We start from the raw sequence: 22076 nt of genomic DNA on the forward strand, positions 1-22076 counted from the left end.
TCCAAGCCACAGACTGGGAGCTACGTGGAAAGACTGAGTATCCTTTTCCACCAAGCCTTCCGGAATAGGGCAGCTATTCCCCTCAAAGGTCAGGTGAAAAGCCTGGAGTTCTGATTGCTCAGAAACTTCAAAAAAAAATAAATAAATAAAAAGCAGGGTGTTACTGAGAAAAGTGATCCATTCGCTCACAGAGGGGTTTGGGGGGTTATAACCAGTCAGTCTGTGGGACTTGAGAGTTCTAAAGATTTCTGTCAAAGTAAATTTGTTTCTAAGCATGGAGAAGTTCAAATCCTGGAGATTTGGATGGCAAGTGATAAAAAAAAGCTAGTAGGCCAACTGCTCTACTAGAGGAACCCCAGGAGAGACAGCATACAAGAGCCCTCCTAGGTCAGAATACACATCTATCAGGTCTTTGGTAAAAATGGTTTCTGCAGTTTACTCCCCAGAGGCATCTTGGGAAATAGAACAAGAGGCTGGGAATTAGTGAGAGCTAAAAGCTTGGTGTGCCATCAGCAAAGGCAGAGTTAAACAGATCCCAGACAGACCGTCAAAAAAGGATTTTACTTAAGTCATCATTCTCCCAGCGTGGCTGTGTGTGCAGGGCTGTTTCCAGAAGTGGGAGAGAGGGGGAAAGATGCTGCTAAAACGGCCCACCCTGGGCACCAACATAATAGCAACAAAACAGAGTCCCAGAGAGAGGGTTTGGGTAGGTCAGAGTTGCCAGCACACACACACACACACACACACACACACACACACACTGAAAATAGCAGTTTTCAGAAGAAAAAAAAGTGTGAGACGAACAAAGAAATAAGACAACCATAACCCCAAAGCAGGCAATAGACAAACCCGGGCAACGTGCAAACTGAGAAGTCTGGACAGCAGACAGTAGTCCTCATGCGTGTGTTCACAGAGCCAGAGAAAACTATGGAGGGCAGGGTGGGAGAACGGCTTACTGAAGACAGCACACCAATGCAGCTGTTACTGAAAGAGAAAGGGAACGTTCTAGAACTGGAAGTCACACTGAGAACTAGAGCACGGGCCCAGTGGGAGATGTTCGGGAGAGAGATGGCTCAGCACTTGTTAGGCACTGGCTGTCCCTACTGAGGACCCGGAACCTGTGACTGCAGCTCCGGGAGACCTGGAGAAGGTGGTACTGAGGAAGAGCAGCAGCCCGGAAATCTGGGATTGAGAATACTCAACTCCCCCATTTCCCCCTCTCTGGGGATCTGTGGCTGGCTGACAACTCACCTGCCTCTGCTTCCTAGTGCTGGGACTAAAAGTGTGTGCCACCACATACAGCCAACTCCCCAACCCCAGTGTGCACATGTGCAAGTGAGAAGCGAAGTTTGGGAGTTTCTCCTTTACCATCTCAGTTGTGGGGACTGAGCTCAAGTAGTCAGGTAGCTGGGCTTTGTGGCAAGTGCTTTCAGCTGCTGAGCCTTCTTAGTTCTTCTGTGGAGGGCTAGGGACCCACCCTAGACTCTGTGTGTAGTAGGCAAGTACTTTGCTAATGAACTGTGTAGCCCAGCCCTTTCGTATGTCACTTTATTGTATTTTTTGAAATAGGGTTTCATGTAGCTCAGGCTGGCCTCAGATTCACTTCGTAGTGGAGGATAACCTTGAATTTTTGGTCCTCCTGTTTCCACTTTCCAAGAACTGGGACTATAGTGACATGCCATCGGGCCTGGTCTGTGCAGTGCGGGGCTGGGACCCAGGGCTTCCTGAAAGCTGTGAAGACTCTTTACCACCGGGCCACATGCTCTCGTTTAACATAAACACCTCCCCACGTGGGTCTGTTGGGGTCCTAATTCAGCTGAGCTTTCCTTGCTTTTTTCTTTTCTCTCTCTCTCTCTCTCTCCCTCCCTCCCTCCCTCCCTCCCTCTCTCTCTCTCTCTCTCTCTCTCTCTCTCTCTCTGGACAGAGTTTTGTTCACATCCTAAGTCCTGGGATTGGGATTAAAAGCACACTCCACTGTGCCCAACCAGACATTTCTTTTTAATACTTTTACAAACCACATAGTAGAATCTGCACCTTCAATAATTAACAAATTATTCCCACTCTTGTTTTTACCGGAGACAAATCCGTTACTGTTTTGTTTTCCATTTCAGTTACATCTTTGGAGGGGGAGGAACTTCTAAAATAAAAATAGAAGCCTGAGGTGGAATTCAGTAGTAAGCGTGCCTGGTGATGTTCTGAATGACGCCCCCCCCCCCGCAAGCTTCCATTCTCAGCAAGCCCCTAAAGAAAAAAAAAACAAAAAAACCCGCACACCCACCTACACCAAAAGGCACGCCTGTCAATAAAACATGGGTTCAAGCTGCAAGAGAAGGCTGCAGCTGGGGGTTGCTTTAGAGCGCCGTGTCGGATGCGGGGTCCTGCTGCGCCCCCTGGCGAGAGTAGAATTCGTCCGTCACGCTCTGCGGAATGCGCTTCAGCATCTCTTTAGGAAAGATGCGCAGCAGTTTCCAGCCCAGGTCCAGCGACTCGAACACCGTGCGGTTCTCATAAGGACCTGGGGACCACGAAGGGGCGTGAGGACCTCTGACCCAGGAGGAAAGAGGCGCTCCCGGCCCCGCAGCCGGTCGTGCCCCACCTTGGGTGATGAAATTCTTCTCAAACTTCTGCAGGAACTCCAGGTAGAGCAGGTCCTCGGAGGTGAGCGCCTCCTCCCCCACCACCGCTTTCATGGCCTGCACGTCCTTCCCGATGGCGTAGCAGGCGTACTATAGAAGGGCAGCGTGGGCTCACCACCTCTGTAGGCTGAGCTCCCCTTGCTGGAGACCAGCTTTGCCTGGACAGGAACTTCTTGTCCAGGTGGGGCTCAGAACTTCAGCTTCTAAGTCGGGATTCCCTTCATCCACTGCCCCTCTCCTTACCAGCTGGTTGGAGACATCTCCGTGGTCCTTTCTGGTCATGCCCTCGCCTATGGCCGACTTCATCAGCCGTGAGAGGGAAGGGAGCACATTGATGGGTGGGTAGACCTGGGAGTACGAGAGAGTAGCCGATAGCAGGATGAACCTCTTCTTCCTGTTCCTCCACACCGTTCTCAGGGGTAATGGGGTGAAATTAGTCGACGAAACACTCTTTTTTAAAAACATTTGATTGTTTGCACAAACAAGTTGATCCTTAATAACATCTGTGTGTGTGCATGTGTGTGAGCATGTGTGTGTGTGTATGTGTGTGTGTGTGTGCATTTATGTGAGTGTGTGCATGTTTTGAGACAGGTTCTCTTCTGGGCTCAAACTTGCTTTGCAATTAAAGATAGCTTTGCACTTATGCTAGGGTTGCAGGCTGAGTTGTTGCTTAGTTTATGCAGTGCTGGCATTGGAACCCAGGGCTTCCTACATGCCTGGCAGGCTCTTAAGCAATTGAGCTACACCCCAGCCCTATTCAGTGTCACCAAAGCAAATAACTATGACACAGAGAGAAATGCTTTATGTTTGGTGGCTTCCATATATGCTAGCATATCCACCCACCCCACCCCCAGCACACAGGTGTGATACTAAACATGAATGCAGAGAATTGGGATCATATTCTCAAGGTCAAGGGGGCTAGCCTCAGGCTTAGCTGTGTGGTACAAGCTTCACCTCGCTAGCTCCTGATGCGCGACTTTGGGCCACCTCTCCTGCTTGCACAGGAGTGATACGTGATGTGATGTTCCAGTGTCTTGGTGGCAAGGGAGCAGATGTGGAGGGAAGGGGGTGGATATTTGGAGGGAACAGTACCTGCCGGTTATGTAGCTGTCTGTCCACATAAATCTGTCCCTCTGTGATGAAGCCAGTCAAGTCTGGGATGGGGTGGGTAATATCTGCAAGCAAATGCCCGGTCCTCAGTGTGTGGGGACTGGGTGGGTTCTCACCTACTGGGGACACGTGAGTTCCGCTTTAATGGTGGGAGTGATGGGGTAGCTGGTAGGAAAGGGGGGAAGACTCTGGAGGGCAGGGGGTGCTCAAGGCTACCGTCATTAGGCATGGTGAGAATGGGGATCTGGGTGATGGAACCACCCCGGCCTTCTACACGGCCAGCTCGCTCATAGATGGTGGCCAAGTCTGTGTACATGTATCCAGGGAAGCCGCGGCGTCCCGGCACTTCCTCTCGGGCAGCTGAGACCTGCAGTATCCACAACAATGGGTATGTCAGGAATGAAAGACCAGATGGGGGGGGATCAGGAGGTTGGACTGGGGGGTGGGAGGGGGAGAAGAGGAATGGCCAGCCTGTGGCTGCGCAGAGGGACTCACTGAGGAGCAGGCCCAGATGAAAGAATCTTTTGTTTATCAGGGTGGATGTGAGAGTGAGAGAAACAGGGGTGGGGGCTGGGGGTAGAGGGAGTAGGGGATGGGGGTGCGGGGGGGGGTCAGCTCTGACACCTTTAGCCAGCATACCTCCCTCAAAGCCTCTGCATAGGAGCTCATGTCGGTCAGGATGACCAGCACATGCTTCTCACACTGGTAGGCAAGGAACTCAGCTGTGGTCAGTGCCAGACGTGGGGTGATGATCCGCTCAATCCTGGAAGCCAAGCATGATAGTGTTCAGGGAGCCTGGAGGCCCAGGCCTGGGTTCCATGACACCCCAAAACTGAGTGTAAGGCCAGCTGATCAAGACAATGGTTCCCAGAGTGGATGTTTGCTAGCAATACAGACGCCCTCTTTCCCATTGTCCATGAAGAGCCAACAACAACAATAACAACAACAACAACAATCACAACAGTAGCAACAACAACAACAACAACTGTCCCTTTCCTACTAGACGTTCTCCTGAGCATGCTTCCTTTATTTAGCTGGCCACTCCGTTCTGAGGCTCAGGGCCTGTGAGTCTCTACTCAGCAATGCTGTCTCAGCCTCCAGAGTTCTGTTACTTAATATACAGAATAGTTTATCATCTATGTGAACCCCAGATTTAAACCTCCATCTTCAAAATCTTCAAAATAAAGCATTTCTTAAATAAATGCCCCGAATAGTGGTATCTCCCTACAGAGGCAACGGGGCACAGGGGTCTCTGTCTGGAATAACTGGGTGGCACATGGATACGGGAAGCAAAAGGGCAGGTGGGGTCCGGGTCGGGCTCCCTACCGTGCCCCAGGCTGCAATTTCCATATCTGTACAACTAAGAGTTATGCTCAAAGCTCTGGGATATCCTAAACCCCCAGTACCCCAGGTCTAGGAAGGAGGCAGGTCCCAAAGGCAGTCCGAGCATAGAAGCACTCACGTAGGGTCATTGGCCAAATTCAGGAAGAGACAGACGTTTCCCATGGTTCCATTCTGCTCGAAATCTGACTTGAAGAACCTTGCTGTCTCCATGTTCACCTAGACACATAGCCAGAAGAGCCATAGGCACAGGCCATATGGCCAAGGGCAGAGCTTGGTCATGTCCAGCTTTTCTCAGCAAATCTTGGGGACTCACCAGCTTAACAAGCATGGGGCCACAGGTGAATAGTCACTGAGGTAGCTCTAGGGCTCAAGAAGGACTCAAAAGGTTCCCCTGCCACAAATACCATTCTTTTTTTACACCCAACTTCTTGTTCTTCCCTTCCTAGTTACTTCCCCACATAGCTTGTCAGCCTCCCATTGAACCCTCTGGGGACCCATGGTATCCCCTTCCAGAAGCTATCTTGTCTCTGTAGGTCCTCTGGGCTCCTTCTCTAGGTCAAGTATGGCCCATCTTACAGCTACACTGGTCCTTGGGATACCTCAAGGGTCACCCTCCCCTGCCCGTTTGGTCAGGCTGTGGTCTCTGCCTCCACACTGGCTGAACTTTAGGGGCTTCTCGGGATGCAGAACTGGGTGTCCCTCATCAGAATAGGCTGTGCTAGAGCCAAGGCAGGAAAGCCTGCTTCTCCCAGCTTCCAGAACCTGCCTCCAGCTTCCCTTACCCCCATGGCTGCAAAGACAATGGCAAAGTTGTCTTCATGGTAATCCAGCACAGCCTTGGATTTCTTCACCAATCCAGCTTGGCGGCAGATCTGGGCTGCAATCTGAGACAGGAGGGGCCAGGAGGGAGACTGTAAGGGCTGGAGCTCTGCGTCTGGCCTGCTGAGCATCATGGAGGAGGGTGGACTGCCCAGAGTAAGGAACTGCCCTGAATTCTGCAGTCTTTCCCAGGGTTGGGGATGGTCTGTTCTTTTGGCTGCTAAGGAGTTGAAGGCACTTGTGACAAGGAATAAGGCTGAGTCCCAAAGAACAACATTCTTGGTGTGAATTTAGGCAGTTTAGCTTAGGATGGCTGAGCCTTTCGGTACCTGCACCTCCCACAGCCCACTGGACTAATTGTGTGACCATTCGAGCCCTCTGTCCCAAATAAAAATGTGGGGGGGGGCACTTGAAAGAAAGTTAGGGTAGTTAAGAATGGTGAGGAAGGGCAACCTAGAGACCTTGTCACACCAGTGGCTCTGAGGGGACCCGGTGCTTCCTGACTGGTGGCAGTAGTCAGGCAAGCGCTTTACCCTGGCGTCTGCTTGGGCTCTCTGAAGCCAGTGAGTGGTCCATTTACTAGGGACAACATGCAGCCCTTCCCTGAAGCAATGTGTGACTGTGTGTGTCGGGAGTGTCTCTTATGCAACCCTGACCTTGAGTGGCCAGGAAGCACCAGCAGGATAGGTACTGGTGATGCCTACTCTTTGCCTGGCACAGAAATGCTCGGTGCTTGCCTAGAAGCCCAGGCCTCTGGTTGTCCCTGGTCCTTACCTCATTGTGGGGGAGTCCGGCTGCAGAGAAGATAGGAATCTTCTGGCCACGTGCAATGCTGTTCATGACATCGATGGGAGAGATGCCCGTCTGGATCATCTCCTCAGGGTAGATTCGGTCATGGGGATTGATTGGCTGGCCTGGGAGAGTGATCATGGAGTCAGGTTCAGGCTCAGGGATTGATTGGCTGGCCTGGGAGAGTGATCATGGAGTCAGGTTCAGGCTCAGGGATTGATTGGCTGGCCTGGGAGAGTGATCATGGAGGCTCAAACCCATTCCTGTACCACCAACCCCCATGGTGTCTGTAGGCCAACCAGCCTGCTTAACAGCAGCGTCTGCAGCAATGGAACTGTGCTCTGTGTGCACAGTGTGGCCCAGGCACAAGCGTCCCACCCATTTCTCTTGTGCATATTAGATGCAGTTTAAGAATGAAATTTTCTTTCATTTGAATAGTGCCAGGGGCAGTTTCAAGTTGAAACAGCCATGGGTCCGTGATATCTTTGACAGCATTGTCCTAGCACCCTAGAAACATATGGCAGGAGGTGAGGCTCTTAGCTAGACAGCTCTCCTCAACACCTGGGCACCTGACTGGTGTTCAGAGAACCAGAGGGTGGTTCAAAGACTAGGTATGAACAGACACGTGCTTTGCCACTAGCTAGGTGTGTGGCCTGGTCAAATGTGGGAACTCCACAGGCCCCCATTACTCTCTCAGAAAACTAATGGGCTGAGGTTGGGGGAGTCAGGAAGGTCTCCTCAAGAATAGCTGGGGTCCCTGGAAGAGCTTTGTCTCTGCTGTGCCCACTTCCCGCCCCAGCTCCTGGGAGAGGGCTTATGGAACTGAAGGCTGCAGGAGCTATGCTATGACAGAATAGAGGGCGGGGGCAGTTTGGGGGCTCTGTGGTGCATTTGAGGACAGAGGGGTCTTTGCTGATCTGCCTGTTCATCTGGTCAGCCAGGGTTAGCGCTGCTTGGCCCAGATTTGTGCAGGACTTCAAGAGTAGGTGTCAGAAAGGATGGCTTGGATCGGATCTTTGCTGGGACTGTGTCCTCAAAGCCGTGCGCAGCCTTCGCTGTCTTACCGTTGATGTCCAGAAAGTCCTCTGCCATGACAGCAGGTCCTTTGTCAATGGGTTTGCCAGAACCATTGAAAATCCGACCTGTGAGGGCCAAGGAGGTGCAGGAAGATATCAGGGTTCCCAGCATGTGAAAGGCCACCAGCTCCCCACACCCCTTCAGAATCTCCTCAGTCCCCGATACTACAGAGGAGGCATTTTGGAGTCATCCGGTCCACTAGCCTAGGCACAGGTTGATTGCTTATCAGAGAATCAGACTCAGTAAAGAAGGGCTTAGCTATCCCTTCCAGCCTGCCCCTGCGCTGGCTAAGCACCAGGGATGGGAGCTAAGAAAGTATAACCTCCAGCCTCAGCGGGCACATAGGAAGCGAGCACAGACAGGAGGGCTTTGCCAGGGAAGCCAGGAAGACAGGGAGGCATGCACCCTGCAGCTCTCACCCAGCATGTCCTCTGATACAGGCGTCCTCAGGATGTCCCCTGTGAATTCGCATGTGGTCTTCTGGGAATCAATCCCTGAGGTCCCCTCAAACACCTGCGAGTTAGGCATCACTGCTGAGTGACTTGTCTGGAATGAGTGGGGCTTCCTGCTGTGCACAGCTCTGAGCAGGGTGCTCTCTGGGAAAGAGGTCCTTCCCTCCAAGGCTTGTGAGATGGCACACTCACCTGAACAATGGCTTTGGTCCCAGCCACTTCAAGCACTTGGCCACTCCTCTGAGTACCATCAGGGAGGGTAAAGTTGACAATCTCAGCATACTGGGCAAACTGTTAGGGAGAAGAGCCACCCAGGGTGAAGCCATGTCATTTCCCTGTTTCTCCTCCTGATCTTAAACTACTGTCTGTTTTCTTGTGCCCTGATGTGGGGGAGAGGGTTTTGTTTGGGCAGGGCACGATGGAGTGAACTGGGACTTTAATCAGAAGCATGTGGTAGAGCCAAAGCTCCTTCCTTAGTGCAAGTTTGTGGCAGGCGTCTAATTACCTACACAGTTTTTGAACCCTAAAGTCACTATTAACTCATGAGCCTTAGTTTTTTTTTTTTTTTCTTTCCATCTTTAAAACAAGAATGCTAAGAATAAGCCCCACTCCAGGGGCAGCTGTGACCAGGGTATGGGTTACACAGGCAAAGCATAGCCAGGCAGGGGTGGGGGTAAGGACACCGTCGCACAACGTGGCATTTGTGGCCACTCAGGTCTCCTGAGCACCAAGGAGAAGCACACTTTTCAGAAGAAAGACTCCCTGTTTTCCAGTTTTCCAGGTGTCACCATGAACCAGGGATATCCATTCCTAGTTTAGGAGGGGGGGGTTGATCTGTTTAATGAGTGACAACCATTCCTAGCTATGGAATGGAGGTTTCGGGGGTGGGGGTGGATCTCTGACATCTGTGTAATGCTTAAAAATTTAAACAAAAGTCAGGTCAATAAACAAAATATATAAGGGACCCCTACTATAAAAAGGACTTGATTAAAGCATTTGAATACGAATTTCTCTAAAGATACAGATATGGCAGGGAGGCAGAGAGCAACAAGTTCCTGGCCATCCTCTCTAATCAACAAAAGCCTGAAAATCAAAACCATCGTGAGAGCCTCCTGCACACCTGCTAGGGCGGTGATAACAATAACAACAACAACAACAACAACAACAACAACAACAACAACAACAATAATAATAATAATAACAGAGATAACACACTACTGTGGATATGGAGAAATCAGAACCCTCTTCTGGGTGGAGTATAAGCCAGTGACTTTGGAAAGCAGTGTGCAGTTCCTCAAAAGGTTAAAATAGAGTTACCATTTGACCTCAGAAGTTTTACTCTGAGATAGTTACCTGAGAACTAAACACATATAATCTTAAATGTGAATGCTCACAGAAACATTATTCATAATAGAAAGGGAAAGAGAGAAAGAGACAGAAAGGAAGAAGAAAGGAAGGAAGAGAAAAGAAAACAGGGGTGGAGGATCCAATCCAGAGGATCCAACACTTTCTTCTAGTCTCTGTGGGCATTGTACTCATGTGCACACACATACACACCCACACACACACAAACAAAACAAATCTTTAAAAGAAAGAGAACAGTAACTATTAGAAAAAGAAATCACAACACGCTCTCCTAATCAAATTCAGAAATCAATAAATGAAATTTTAAAAAGGCAGAACAACCTTAGAATATCTTTTGAGAAACATCTCATGATACAGCTCTGTCTAGCCTGGAACTCGATCTATAGATTAGGCTGGCCTTGAACTCAGAGATCTACCTGCCTCTGACTCATGAGTACTGGGACTAAAGGTATGTGGCACCTTCCTTGGCTCATTCTGTAATTTTAAGAATATTAAATAGTTTAGAGCATCAGCCAGTGAGGGTTGTGCCTGGAAATTTTAACAAGCAAGAACAAATAATTTGACATTTTCTTAAGCTCTTCAAAAGATACTGGGTTTAATTCATTTTATGGGGCAAGCGTGACCTTGACATCAAAATAAAGCCATTATGGGAAAATTGGAGGCTGCCCCGCTCTCGAGCAGAGATCTCCAAGTCCTAACTGAACATTCCCAAATGGAGTCCAGCAATAGATTAAAAAGACCAAGTCACAAACTCAAAGTTAAAAAAAATTAAAATTAAAAAAGAAGATGAACACATAGGGCCAATTTCAGCGCACTTAGTAACTATCACAGGGAACTTCCCAGAGAAGCTCACCCTATTAATGGATTACAAGATTTAAAAATCATCACAGGTGAAAACACACAGGGGGTCTACAGAGATAAGAGAGGGTGGGTCTTTCCACAGACCCTGCTGGGAGTCAGGTCATCGCACCCACTTCCGCTTCACCCCAATTTTTATCATGGTCTGAGGGTATTTAGCTCACCGTGGTAGGAAAGGCTTGGGCAGAACTTGAGGTGGCTGGCCACAAGGAGAGATGGAATCTGGTGCCCCTGCTCCCCTTTTTCCTTTTGATTTAGCCTGGGAACCCCACCTTATGGGATGATGCCACTCACATTCTGGGCGAGTCTTCCTTTCTTAATTGAACCTTTCTGGAAATGCTCTTACACACATACCCAATGGCATGTCTCCTAGGTGATCCTAAAATCTAGTTGACATTGAAGGTTAAACCCCACAAATATCAGTGTACCCAGAAACATCCAACAGGGTTCAGGTGTCTCTCCACACCAGCGCTGTCACCTGTATATGAGGTTTCACGGGTCTGGAGACAACGGGACAGATGATTAACAGTCTTTCCTTTGTTCTCTGGGTACAAGGAACATGTGGCATTTTTGCCATTGAAATATATTAACATCTGGTGACATGTCTTAGTGCCGAAATTATCGTTGTGGCAGTCATTCTGTCCCCATATGGCCACACACTAATGACCTTACGAGTCTGGGAACAGGAAGGGGCCACCCTCTCAGGGTTTCCCTTCTCAGATTTTCAGCGATGACTGTCACCAAAGATGATTTTGTGTGTCCTCTTCTCCCAGTGGTCTCTAGATCCCTCGGTTGCTCTGGGAGTGGCTTTTCCCAACCCTTCCTAATTGCTCCGAAATGGTTAAAGAAAGGCGGAAGCCCAGCAGTTTGGCATCACAACCACGAGAGGGCGCCGAAGAGCAGAGAGACAAAGGAAACTTCAGCAAAAGTCTCCTTTGCTCCCTTCTGAGTGAGCCTGGGGTCTTATCTGAAACCACCCCTGTCCCCAGTGTTTGTCCTCTCACTGGAGAGATCGGACTGTCAGCCTGAAGAGGAAAATTCAATAGAGAATACCAACTTGGGCCTAAAAGAAACCAGGCAATAAAAAACGGCTCAACACAATCAGAGAGAGAAATGCAGCTCAGGGTACAACTCTTGCCTGGCCCTGGGTTTAATCTCTAGCCCCTGGGTCAGGAGAGGAAGAGGGAAGAGATGGAGGAGGGCCAGCCTGGGTAGAAGAGGATTCCCAGGGCCAGCGCTCGTCCCAGCCCCCACCTCCCCAACCCTGGGCCCTGAGTGCTTATGGTTTTCACAGCCTCCTACAGACAAGAAGAAACTTTGCAGAATTAAAGAGAATTAAGACAAGGTCACTGGATGGACAGCTTAAAGGAAACCCTGAATATGGCCTAGGGACCAGGAGAGAGACTGAAGAGTCTTACCTTGACCTGGTCCAGCACCACCAGAGGCCCATTGACACTGCACACGGTCCTGTAGGCTGGGGAGGGAAGTGGTGTGTAAGGGTCTTGCCCTTAAGTCCCACTGTGGTCTACCTCCACGAGAATATACATGCGCGCGCGCGCACACACACACACACACACACACACACACACAGAGAGAGAGAGAGAGAGAGAGAGAGAGAGAGAGAGAGAGAGAGAATCATCCTCAGTCTCCTGCCTTCTGTGCTCCCCCACTCCTCCTCAGCCTGGGCCATCAGGGTCATTAGCTGTGACAGTACCAGCCACCATTGCTGTAAGGGTCAAGCCCCTGCTAAGGACCCCCCATTGTCTCAACACCTGCAGGATGCTGGAGGAGGGCATGAGGGCAGAGGCCTCCTCAGAGTCCTGCCCAGGCCTGCTGAGCTCCCTTCCCCATGTGCTTCCCCTCTGGCCTCAACCCCCACCTCTCCTATTCCCTCTTCTTAACTCCACTCAAATTTTCCAAAAGGTTCTGGGCCACAGCTGTGGCCTCCTGGACCCTTCCCCGGGCCCCCACTGCCCTCCCTTCACCCTGCACTGATGAGCTCTGTGGAATGAGGGGTGCTGTAACCCTCTGTTTCCTCAGCCAAGCCCTGGCCACCAGCTCACTGTGCATCTTGTGGGGGAGGGAAGGGTGTTACCAGGAAGAAGAGTACACACATACACAAACAGACAGACAGACACACGTACGCACGCACGCGTGTCCCAGGGTAAGGTCCATGGACTGTCAGTCAGGAAGCCTACCTTTGGTCCTGCAGAGACTAGCTCAGGATTCTGAGTGGGCTGTGGTCCCTTGTCTGTGGTAAGGGGGAACCATGGCTAGTCTCTTCCAGGGGTTCTGGGGTGGGCCAGTAGCACAGTGGAGATGAGTAACTTAGGCAGACCAGAGGAACTAGGTCAATCACAGACCACAGGGAAGGTGGGCACAATGGGCCTGGGACTGGGAAAAGCCTGGCTTAGAGTCATTGGCAGGCTTGTGGCAGATCTGGGGAAGGGCCTGCCCTGTGCTTCCCATCAGCCCGCACTGGTTCACAGCATGACTGGCCCCAGAAGAAGCCAGTGTCCCTGTCTGTACCCTCTCAGTCATTTAAGCTGCATTCACCCCCATGTACACCAGAAGGAACAAAAACAAAGCCACTCTTTGCAAGGGCCTTCCCAGTGTAAGGCCTATGCCAAACTCAAGGCTGAGCCCAGGTGGCCAGTGTAGGACATCCTGTTCCCTTCCCTCTAGCACTAAAGGAGGCAGGATCCAGGAGAAGCCTCTCCTGGAGTGAAGGGCCAGCTCCCTGTCCTGATTAGTCCCTCATACCAGCCTTAGCACTCACAGCAATGGCCCCCTCAGCCTCCTCCTGCTGCACCTAGTCTCACAGGAAGACGACCATACATCATCAGGCACATTCCCCAGGAGGCTTCTTTTTCTTCTCTTCTACCACCTCTAGCTTTTTGGGGAAGAAACCCACAATGTCCTCCACTGAAGGGCTTCTTACAGGGCAGACCAGGCCTTGCTCCTACCCTCTCCTTCCCTGTCCCCTGGGACTCTGTCCCCTGTCCCTCCCTTCATCTCTTTACACACTCCTGCTCTAACTGTAAAATGCATCCAGCTGCCACTAATCAAGGCAAATCAACAATCACTCAAACTAGCCAACGGAAGGACAGACTGACCTCGGCACTGCTGGAGCTGTAAGGAACTACGGGGATGTTGTTAAGAAGGGAAGATCAGGACAGGGAGTGCGCTGAGGAACAGGATGGGTGGGTCTCATGGAGGCCAAGGTGGGCAAAAGAGATGAAGAGACCTGGGAATGACTTGAGACCAGACTGGGTGCTCAGGGAAGAAACGTAAGGGATGCCCTCAGTTAAGGGAACCTTGCAAGCAGTCTGAGGGAGCTGTAGGAAGTACCCATGGCTGAGTTGAAAGAAGCCTCTTCATCCCCTGCCTTTTTTTTTTTTTTTTTTTTTTTTTAGCTCTTCAGTGCCTTGAGGGACAGAAAGGCTGGAGAGACTATTCATGACTCCCCTAGGCTGGCTTCCAGTGTTGGGAGAGCTGTCAGGGATGGCCGCTGCTGGCAGTACATGGGCAGTACATAGGGCTGGTTGATCTGGAAGGCACTGCCTGGTCCCATGAGCTCAGTATTCCCATGTGTCCCACATGGCATCTTCACCTTGGTCCCAAGCCAAATGGGAATACGGATGCCCAGCACAGGGGGCCACATTCCGAGCTCCCGCCTCTGAGGACCGTGGAGGAAAAGAGGAGGAGGAAGAATAGGTACAGTGAAAGGTGGTGGGGGAGGGGCTGGTGATGGAAATTTGCACACTGAAAGTGACAGAGAGTGGAGCTGGTGAGACCAGCAGAGGCAGGACCAGTAGCAGCACCAGAGCAGGATGGGAACTGGGCAGGTGAGTGTTTCCCAGCCCAAGGCTTTTGCTAGATCCACAGAGTTGGGGGAAGACAGCAGTGAATCTAGGGTCAAGAGACTGCAGGGTGTGTGGGTCAGAGTGTCTCGTCTCAGGAGGGAAGAGAGCCAGAAATCCCGGAGGATCGCTTCCAGTCTCACAGTCTTGGGAGACAGGCCTTTCGACAGAAGACATTGCTCCCCAACGTCAAGACTTCAAGGTCTGCCCTGTGAAATCCACCCTGAGGTCCAGCGATGTTACCTGGAGAGAGGATACCTCCTCCTCTTCCTACCCAGCCTCTCCTCTGACGCATTGGAGACCCCAACATGAGACTAGACCCTTTTCTCAGAGCCAGCTGCTTTTATTGGTTGGGAGGGGGGACTGATAAGGTTTCACTCTTGCTCCATTTGACTTGTCACTTATTTGCCTTGGTTAGTGGCAGTTGGGTGGCACTCACAGCTCAGGCTTGTTTCATTGACCAGACTGACATCGTGCTTATTGTGACCCTCCCCCTCCCACATCCTCCTGAGAGTCAGACCTATAGACATGCCAGCACACCGAGCTTTGGGTTGTCCAGTTGGGACTCATGCAAAGGGAAACCGAGTACCAAAGATCTCCCTGGCTGGTGGGCACCCTGACCACCATGGAGAGGTAAACTAAAGTGGAGAGATTTGACTGGTTCTGGGGCACGGGGGGGGGGGCGGATTACGGCCACTGCCCACCCAGGGATGTCCCACTTGACCCTGGAGAAAGAACGGAATGATGGGCGGCCAGGAGCCAGCTCCTCTGACCCCAGGGCACTCAGTGGGCTTTCCCCAGACTCTCTCTCAGCTCTGCCCAACCCCTTCCATTGTCTCTGACACTGGAGTTGCTTTGGGGGCTACGGGGTGGAAGAGAGCCCCCTACCCCCATGGCCAGCAGCCTTCCCTTGAAAGGCTCAGCAGGGTTCCTATGAGGCCCTAATTAGTGCGGGCCCTGTTACACCTGCACTGTCCCGCCTCAGTCACCACCCCCTCCACCCTGTCATCCCTTCCCCTCCCTAACAGGCTGGAGGCCAGGGTTGGGGCAACCCCAGGGCAGCTGATCCCGGCTCCTCCAGCGCATCCCGGCTGGGGAACCTGGGGGAGGGGTTGCCACTGGAAGACGGGTCTTAGCGTCAAACCTGCTTGTTGGACCCTACTGTAACTCCCTCCCCTTTGGCTCTCAAACTCTGGGTTAATGACCTGCTTTCCGCACGTTTGCATAAGCTGAACACCCCCTTCCCCCTTGAGGTGGGTATGGCTAGCCCTCATATTCAGTCCCAATTTTGTTCTGCCCCCACTTTTTCTGGCCAGCTCTGTCCCTCAGCCTAGGACACTTCCACCACTGCGTCCTGTGATAGCCAGACTCTGATGACTAGACTCGCCTTTGTGCAGGGCCACAAGAGCCCTTGGGGCCCTGACCTTCTGGGCTGGCCCATCTCGTAGACTCCCTGTCCAGTTCTTCAGCCTGGGCTAATGACATTTCAGAGCAAAGGGCCTGGTGGCAGGAGAGGAGGACAGGGGACACAGCTTACCTGTCTAAGGGGGACACAGCTCCTGCACCTCACCACAACTCCCAGGAAGAACATCTCCCAGGTACCCAACATAAATGGAGGGGATAGGGAACCAGGCTGACCCAGGCTAGGAGGGTGTCCTTGGAGGGCTAGCCAAGCCTCCAGGGATAGATAGTCTGTGAGTACTGTGACCCTGTGTTCAGGCGATGGCACCACAGCAGGACCTGGGGGTATCCTTCTGTAACCTTTGCAGTGAGTATGACCTTATTGTCTTGGGTGGGGGGGTGGGTGTCAGAACCTACAAGGTGTTGACAATAAACACATTCTGGGCAGGAGGGAACTGGTGAGAGGCTGCTCCAACTCCAGCCCTCCCACCGGGGGGGAAAATGTGCTAGGCGAGGCCAGGCTGCACAAAGGTTGTATGTAGAGATCCTTGTAGATCCCTGTAAGGCCACATTCCAGAAGGAAAGCTGAGCCTGGAGGTCCAGACTCCTGCCCCACCCAACCGGGGGCGGCTCTCCTTTGTCCGCAGATGGGAGAGCCTGTGGGGCAGAGTATCGAATAGCTCTAAACCTGGGCACAATAGTGCCCTCTCTCCACTGCCTAGGGGGCTGTCTCTGGACTCTGTGTTCATAAGGCAGGGCCTTCTGGCCTCTGTGAGAAACCTGGCCTGCCCCCTTGCAATTCTCTCTCTCCCTAGTTGGAGCACATTGTGTCTGTATCAGCCTCAGCACCCAGGGCTGTGCTCCCTGAAGGCTGAAAGACAATCTGCTTTCTCTGAGCTCAGCCATGGGGTGCCCTGTATGCATACTGCCCCTCCTTAGTGAGGCTGGGTGGCTCTGGAGTCCCCGTGAAGAAGGAGTGGCTGTGTCTAGCTCCTTCCCCTCCCCCAGCACACCCTGTTAAGGAGCCTGGGGCTCTGTTCATCTGGGGCCACTCTGGCTGGTTTACTCCGGAGGGCTGGGCTGCCTGAGACAACCAGCCAGGGAGAGTGAGTGATCTTGAGTGACCTTGGACAATAACACGGAGGGTGGCTTTGGCCCTGTGGGCCTTGCGGGGGGTGGGGGGGTGGGGGGTGTTGTTCCCGACGCTGGTGTGGCTCAATGGTGTGGCTCTATCCAGATCAGACACAGCTGCCTACTGGCCAGATGAGAAAGGCCCACCATGTGTGAACCAATACACATTCTTACCCACACCTACCTCACTCCCACCCTGTGTGTACAAGCATGCACACACATGCTCCTCTGCCCCCAAGTGGAGAATGCCCTTCTAGTATATGTTTCTATGGATAGATGCTCGCCCCTCCCCCCTGCCAGAAGGTGATACAGGCATCCACTGGGCACAGCATATTGGATACTGAAATTCTCAAACCAGTGCCCATGACTATACTGCCATATACACCAATACAGTTTCATTTGCTCACTTATACATGCTCACCTGTGTTCTTCCCTCCACCCCTCCCTCCCCCCTCCCCCCTCCCCCTCCATCCCTCCCTACCCCTCCACCCCTTCCCCTCCCTCCCTCCCTACCCCCTCCACCCCTCCCTCCCCCCTCCATCCCTCCCTCCCTACCCCCTCCATCCCTCTCTACCCCCTCCACTCCTCCTTCCTCTCTCCCTCAGTCTCTGTCTTTGTCTCAATCTCAAGCTGTCTATCTCTGACTGGGTGAATCTATCTGTCAGTCTGTCCGTCTCGCTCTCTGGATCTCTCAAGCTCTCTCTGAACTTTGGACCTTAGGATCCTGATGATAACCTCTCCTCTGGGCCAGACCAAAGGGGGACCTCCACCTTACCACCTGCAGAGGTGACCCACATGCAGGCTCACGGGTGGAGGTGACACCCTCACGGCTCTTCTGGACCCAGAGCGCCTGATCTCCCTAGGTCTTGGTCCTCCTTTCTGAGGCAAAAAGCAGTGATCCCAGCAGCCCACTCCCCTCACCCGTTGGACTACTCACTGACACGGGGGTGGGTGATGTAGTTTCGGGTCACAACCTGCACATGCTCTCGGGCTGTGCCTGGGTCACAGCTGTCGCTAGTGAATCCCGAGGGCCTGTCGTCTACTTTTGTGGCCATGGCGTGTGGAAAGCAGGGAGTCAGTGCCCGAGAAGACTGGTTGTAGCTCTAAGACTTCAGTTTCAGTGGCGCTGGAGCGGGCTGCTCAGCCTGTGCCAGCGGCCGCCCCTCCCTTCCTTATGTCTCTGCCTCTGCCAGGTTGACTGTAAACAGGGAAGCTGGCACGCACCAGCGCCCAAGGTTTCTCAGGCACAGGCTGAGCAGAGCCTGTAGTGGCTGCCACACTCGGTCATGAAAGCTTGTAATGAAGGACAGAGCAAGGTGCTCAGCCCCTTTTCTAACCTCTGTGCCTAGATGTCCCTCAGTACAGTTTCCATAGTGACTGTGGCTTCAGCTTTTCCTTCTTTTAACAAGTCGTTGTCCCCCCCAACGCCCCCCATGGCTCTTTGGTCTCCTCATGCCTGTTTCTGTCAGGTTGTCTTCTCAACCTGCTCCCTTTGTCCTGAGCTGTACCTGGGGACCCTTCCCTCTCCAGTTCCATCATCTTGTCCTCTTTGAGGGTCATCTCCTGGCCAGTTACAGGTCACCTGCTGCAGGAAGCTGCCATGTTTCCTAGAACACTGTGTGCTGGCTTCCCTGCTCCCATCTCCAGCACGTCCACTTCAGGCCTCTGCTCCCTCTCTCACGCCTCCCATTCTGCCAAAGAACCCTTTTGCTGGGGGTTGTGTGTGGCTATAAAGGAGCACACCCCTGTTTTCATGCTTCCAGAAAGCTACATGGCCAAAGAAATGGTGGAAACATATGCCTGTGGTCCCGTGTCATTTTTCTGTGTGAAATCTTGCTACTTATTAAAAATGCTACCATTGTGGGTAATTAGGTGATGATTAACTCTGACTGCCAACTTGACAGGACTTAGAATTACCTAGAAAATGTAGCCAGCCCCTCCCCCCCATCCCCGCTTATACCATGCCTTCCTACCATGTTGGACTACAATTGCAAACCATGAACCAAATAAGCTTTTCATTCATTGTTTCTTCTACTAGCTACTTCATTGTCATAGCAATGAAGAAGTAACTAATATGAAAAATTGATACCAGGAGGAGGGGGTTGTTACTATTAACCTGACCATGTGGTTCTTAGGCCTCTGCAACTGAGAGGAATGTGAAAGAGTTTTTCAACTCTAGACTGGTGTAAGATGAGTTTAATGGGCCATTCTGATGAAGACAGAGATATATGGACAGTTGAAGCCCAGCACATGATGCTTCAGAAGGGAATAAGGACTTTATGAAGAATTTGACTAGAAGTGATTCAGATTATATTCTGGGGGAGGGGGGTGGAATCTGAGTTGATTCTACCCATGTCATTGAGAATTTGAATGGTTCTGAATTCAGACATAATGGACTAATCTGTTTGGCAGAGGGAATCTCATGGCAGATGTCTGGTCTGAGTGAGAATGTCCTCTGTAGGCTCACATGTTTGAATACTAGGTCCTTAGTTAGTGGAACTGTTCAGGAAGGATTAGGAGACGGCATGGCACTTAGGGTGGGCTTTGAGGTTTCAAACGGCTTGCGTCATCTCCCGTGTTCTGTCTCTGCTTCTTTCTGTTTGTGGATCTGGACGTGAGTTCTGGCTGCTGCTCCAGCATCATGCCTACCTGCTGCCGTGCCTCCTGCCACAATGGTGACAGACTCTAATTCTCTGCAACTATGAGCCCCAAATAACTCTTGTGCACATTGCCTTGGTGTGGTCCCTGCTCCTCGCTCTTCGCAGGGAGGGGCAGCATGCAGAGCAGAGGTATGAAGTGTGCAGTTTCCCGAAGTAGAGAGCTTAGAGTTAGAGTCAAAGCAGAGTCGGAAAGCAGCTACAACTGCAGAGAGAGGTTAGAGCCATCAGAGAGAACTGTGGCATTCTGCTCTCTGGGACTACAGGAAATGGGCTCAGAAGGCAAGCCCACTTATCAGACACACGCTCCAACTTGTAAAAGTGCAAATTCATTTGCCAGGAGAGAGCCTGCCCTAAGAAACGACTAAGTGTCTTCTGACCTTTGGCTGCTGGAGAGCACAGAGCCCACTCCAGCTGTGGTAGGAGGGGCTGGACCACATCTCAGGCTGATAGCAGAACTTGGCCGTGGCATCCACACACTGCTGGTTTCACAGGCATAAAATGTAGTAGTCACATGGTCATGGAGGCTTGCGCAAGGTCCTAGGAAGCTGTTAAGGCCAGGTCATTCAAGGCGGGTTTGAATCTCCTACAAGGAAGCCTTGAGAAGCCATTGCACGAAACTGTGAGGATAAAGCTTCAGTTGTGATGGAGATGATAGAACCATTGTCTGTTGAGGGAAGTTGTAGGCAGTGCTGAGTTAGCTTACATGTGCTGTGAGTGGCAGAACAGAGGGACAGAACTACCCAAGCCTCATGGCACCTTGATATCTCCTCTTGCATTCTTGGTCCCAGATACCAGAGCTACAGGATTTGTATTTACCCCGCCGGACTCTGGTTTTATTTTGGCCCTGTCTTTTTTTGTTATGTGGTAGTTTGAATAGGTTTGTCCACCATAGATTCCTGTGTTTCAATGCTTGGCCCATGGGAGTGGCACTATTAAGAGGTGTGGCCTTATTGGAGGAGGTGTGGCCTTGTTGGAGGAGGTGTGGCCTTGTTGGAGGAGGTGTGGCCTTGTTGGAGGAGGTGTGGCCTTGTTGGAGGAGGTGTGGCCTTGTTGGAGGAAGTGCATCACTGTTTAGGCTGTCTTGAGGTTTCCAATGCTCAAGCTCAGCCCAGTGTAGAATCAGAGCCTCCCTCTGGCTGCCTGCAGAGGACTGTCCCCTTCTGTTGCCTACAGATCTCGAAGTAGAACTCCTTCCTCAGCACTATGTCTGCTGTACTTCCAGCCATGATGATAATGCACTGAGCCTCTGACACTGTAAACCAGCCCCCATGAAATGCTGTCTTCAATAAGAGTTGCCTTGGTCATGGTGTCTCCTCACAGCAATGACACCCTTTTGGAATGGGAAAACTTACTCTGCGCCATGTATTGAAAGTGTGTAGCGGTGGCTCACACCTTTAATCCCAACACTCAAGAGGCAGGTGCAGGTGGATTTCTAAGTTTGAGGCCACCATGGTCTACAGACTGAGTTCCATACAGCGGGGGGAAAAAGTATTAAATTTTTAAAAGTAGGGTCTGAATTTAGTAATTTTGTCTGAGTTTGTCTGAATCTCCACACTTTGAGCAACTGTGGAATTGTGAAGACCTTAGAAACTCTTAACGAAAGATTAAACACATTTTAAATTTACATAAGACTTTAGGGTGGAATACTGTTGTTTATGAGAGGCATGTTTGTGTGCCAAGTTAGCAGTGAGGAGGATGATGGGTAATTGTCACTTTGATGGGATCTAGAATCACCCTACTGTGCACACCTCTAGGTATCTCTGTCACGGCATTTCCAGCATCTTAACTGAGGAGAGAGGACCCACCCTGAATGTGGGCGGCAGCAATCCTCAGAAAACGAGAAAGAGACCTAAGCGCCAGCATCCAATCATCCCATCTTCCTAACTGAGGGTGCCGTGTGGCCAGCTGCCACACTTCTGTGGCTATGCTTTCCCACCAAGATGGACAGCACCTTCAATAAAATAAATGAGCCAAAATGAACCTTTCCTTCCTCAGCTCGCTTCTGTTATATGCCTTGCCACAGTAACTAGAAAAGTCAGTGTACAGTGACAGTGGACAGGTACCTTCCTGAGAGTCTATATCATTGCTACAAACTAACATGAAAGCTATCTGAGTGCCTCCGGCTTCCCAGGCTCTCTCCCAAGGTCTTACTGGCTTTCCCTCTGATCTGACCTTATATCTTGTACCATTCACCCCCTTGAAGGTCTTACTGCCCACTGAACAAGTTTCTTGAAGTTTGAAAGGAAAGCTTACATAGGGGCATCTTAACCAGAGAAAGCATGGGTGTTGCCGGGCTGCGGTGCCTGCGGAAGGGGTTAATAATGGTCTATGACTGTGGACCAGCCCCAGTGCCTACAACGCTTGCCTACAACGAGTTTGGGGTTCCCATTCTGCTACATATTGAGAACAGGGACAGATGGGAGTGAGTTGGTGATTCTGGGACCAGTTCCCTTCTTTATTTCAGTGACACATACACACTCACACACAAACGTACATACACGAACGCGCGCACACACACACACACACGCACGCACATAGCACTCACACATCAGAGAGTACAATTAGGACCCA

At 51.4% G+C, this 22076-nt stretch overlaps 1 protein-coding gene across 1 annotated transcript; it reads right to left on the bottom strand.

Moving 5' to 3' along the window:
* Positions 1–2319: 2319 nt before the first annotated feature.
* On the bottom strand, positions 2320–17900 carry ATP6V1B1 (ATPase H+ transporting V1 subunit B1; the record flags this gene model as incomplete). The annotated part of the gene is made up of 14 exons (XM_080931841.1): positions 2320–2515; positions 2597–2726; positions 2880–2984; positions 3729–3811; positions 3963–4113; positions 4386–4509; positions 5209–5306; positions 5873–5974; positions 6684–6823; positions 7763–7840; positions 8195–8288; positions 8420–8518; positions 11869–11924; positions 17783–17900. 14 exons carry the CDS (start codon positions 17898–17900, stop codon positions 2352–2354), a joined length of 1542 nt encoding a protein of 513 aa, XP_080787967.1. The 3' UTR covers positions 2320–2351.
* Positions 17901–22076: the final 4176 nt, after the last annotated feature.

This window comes from Micromys minutus (genome assembly GCF_963924665.1).
Source record: "Micromys minutus genome assembly, chromosome: 18".
Classification (NCBI taxonomy): Eukaryota; Metazoa; Chordata; class Mammalia; order Rodentia; family Muridae; genus Micromys; species Micromys minutus.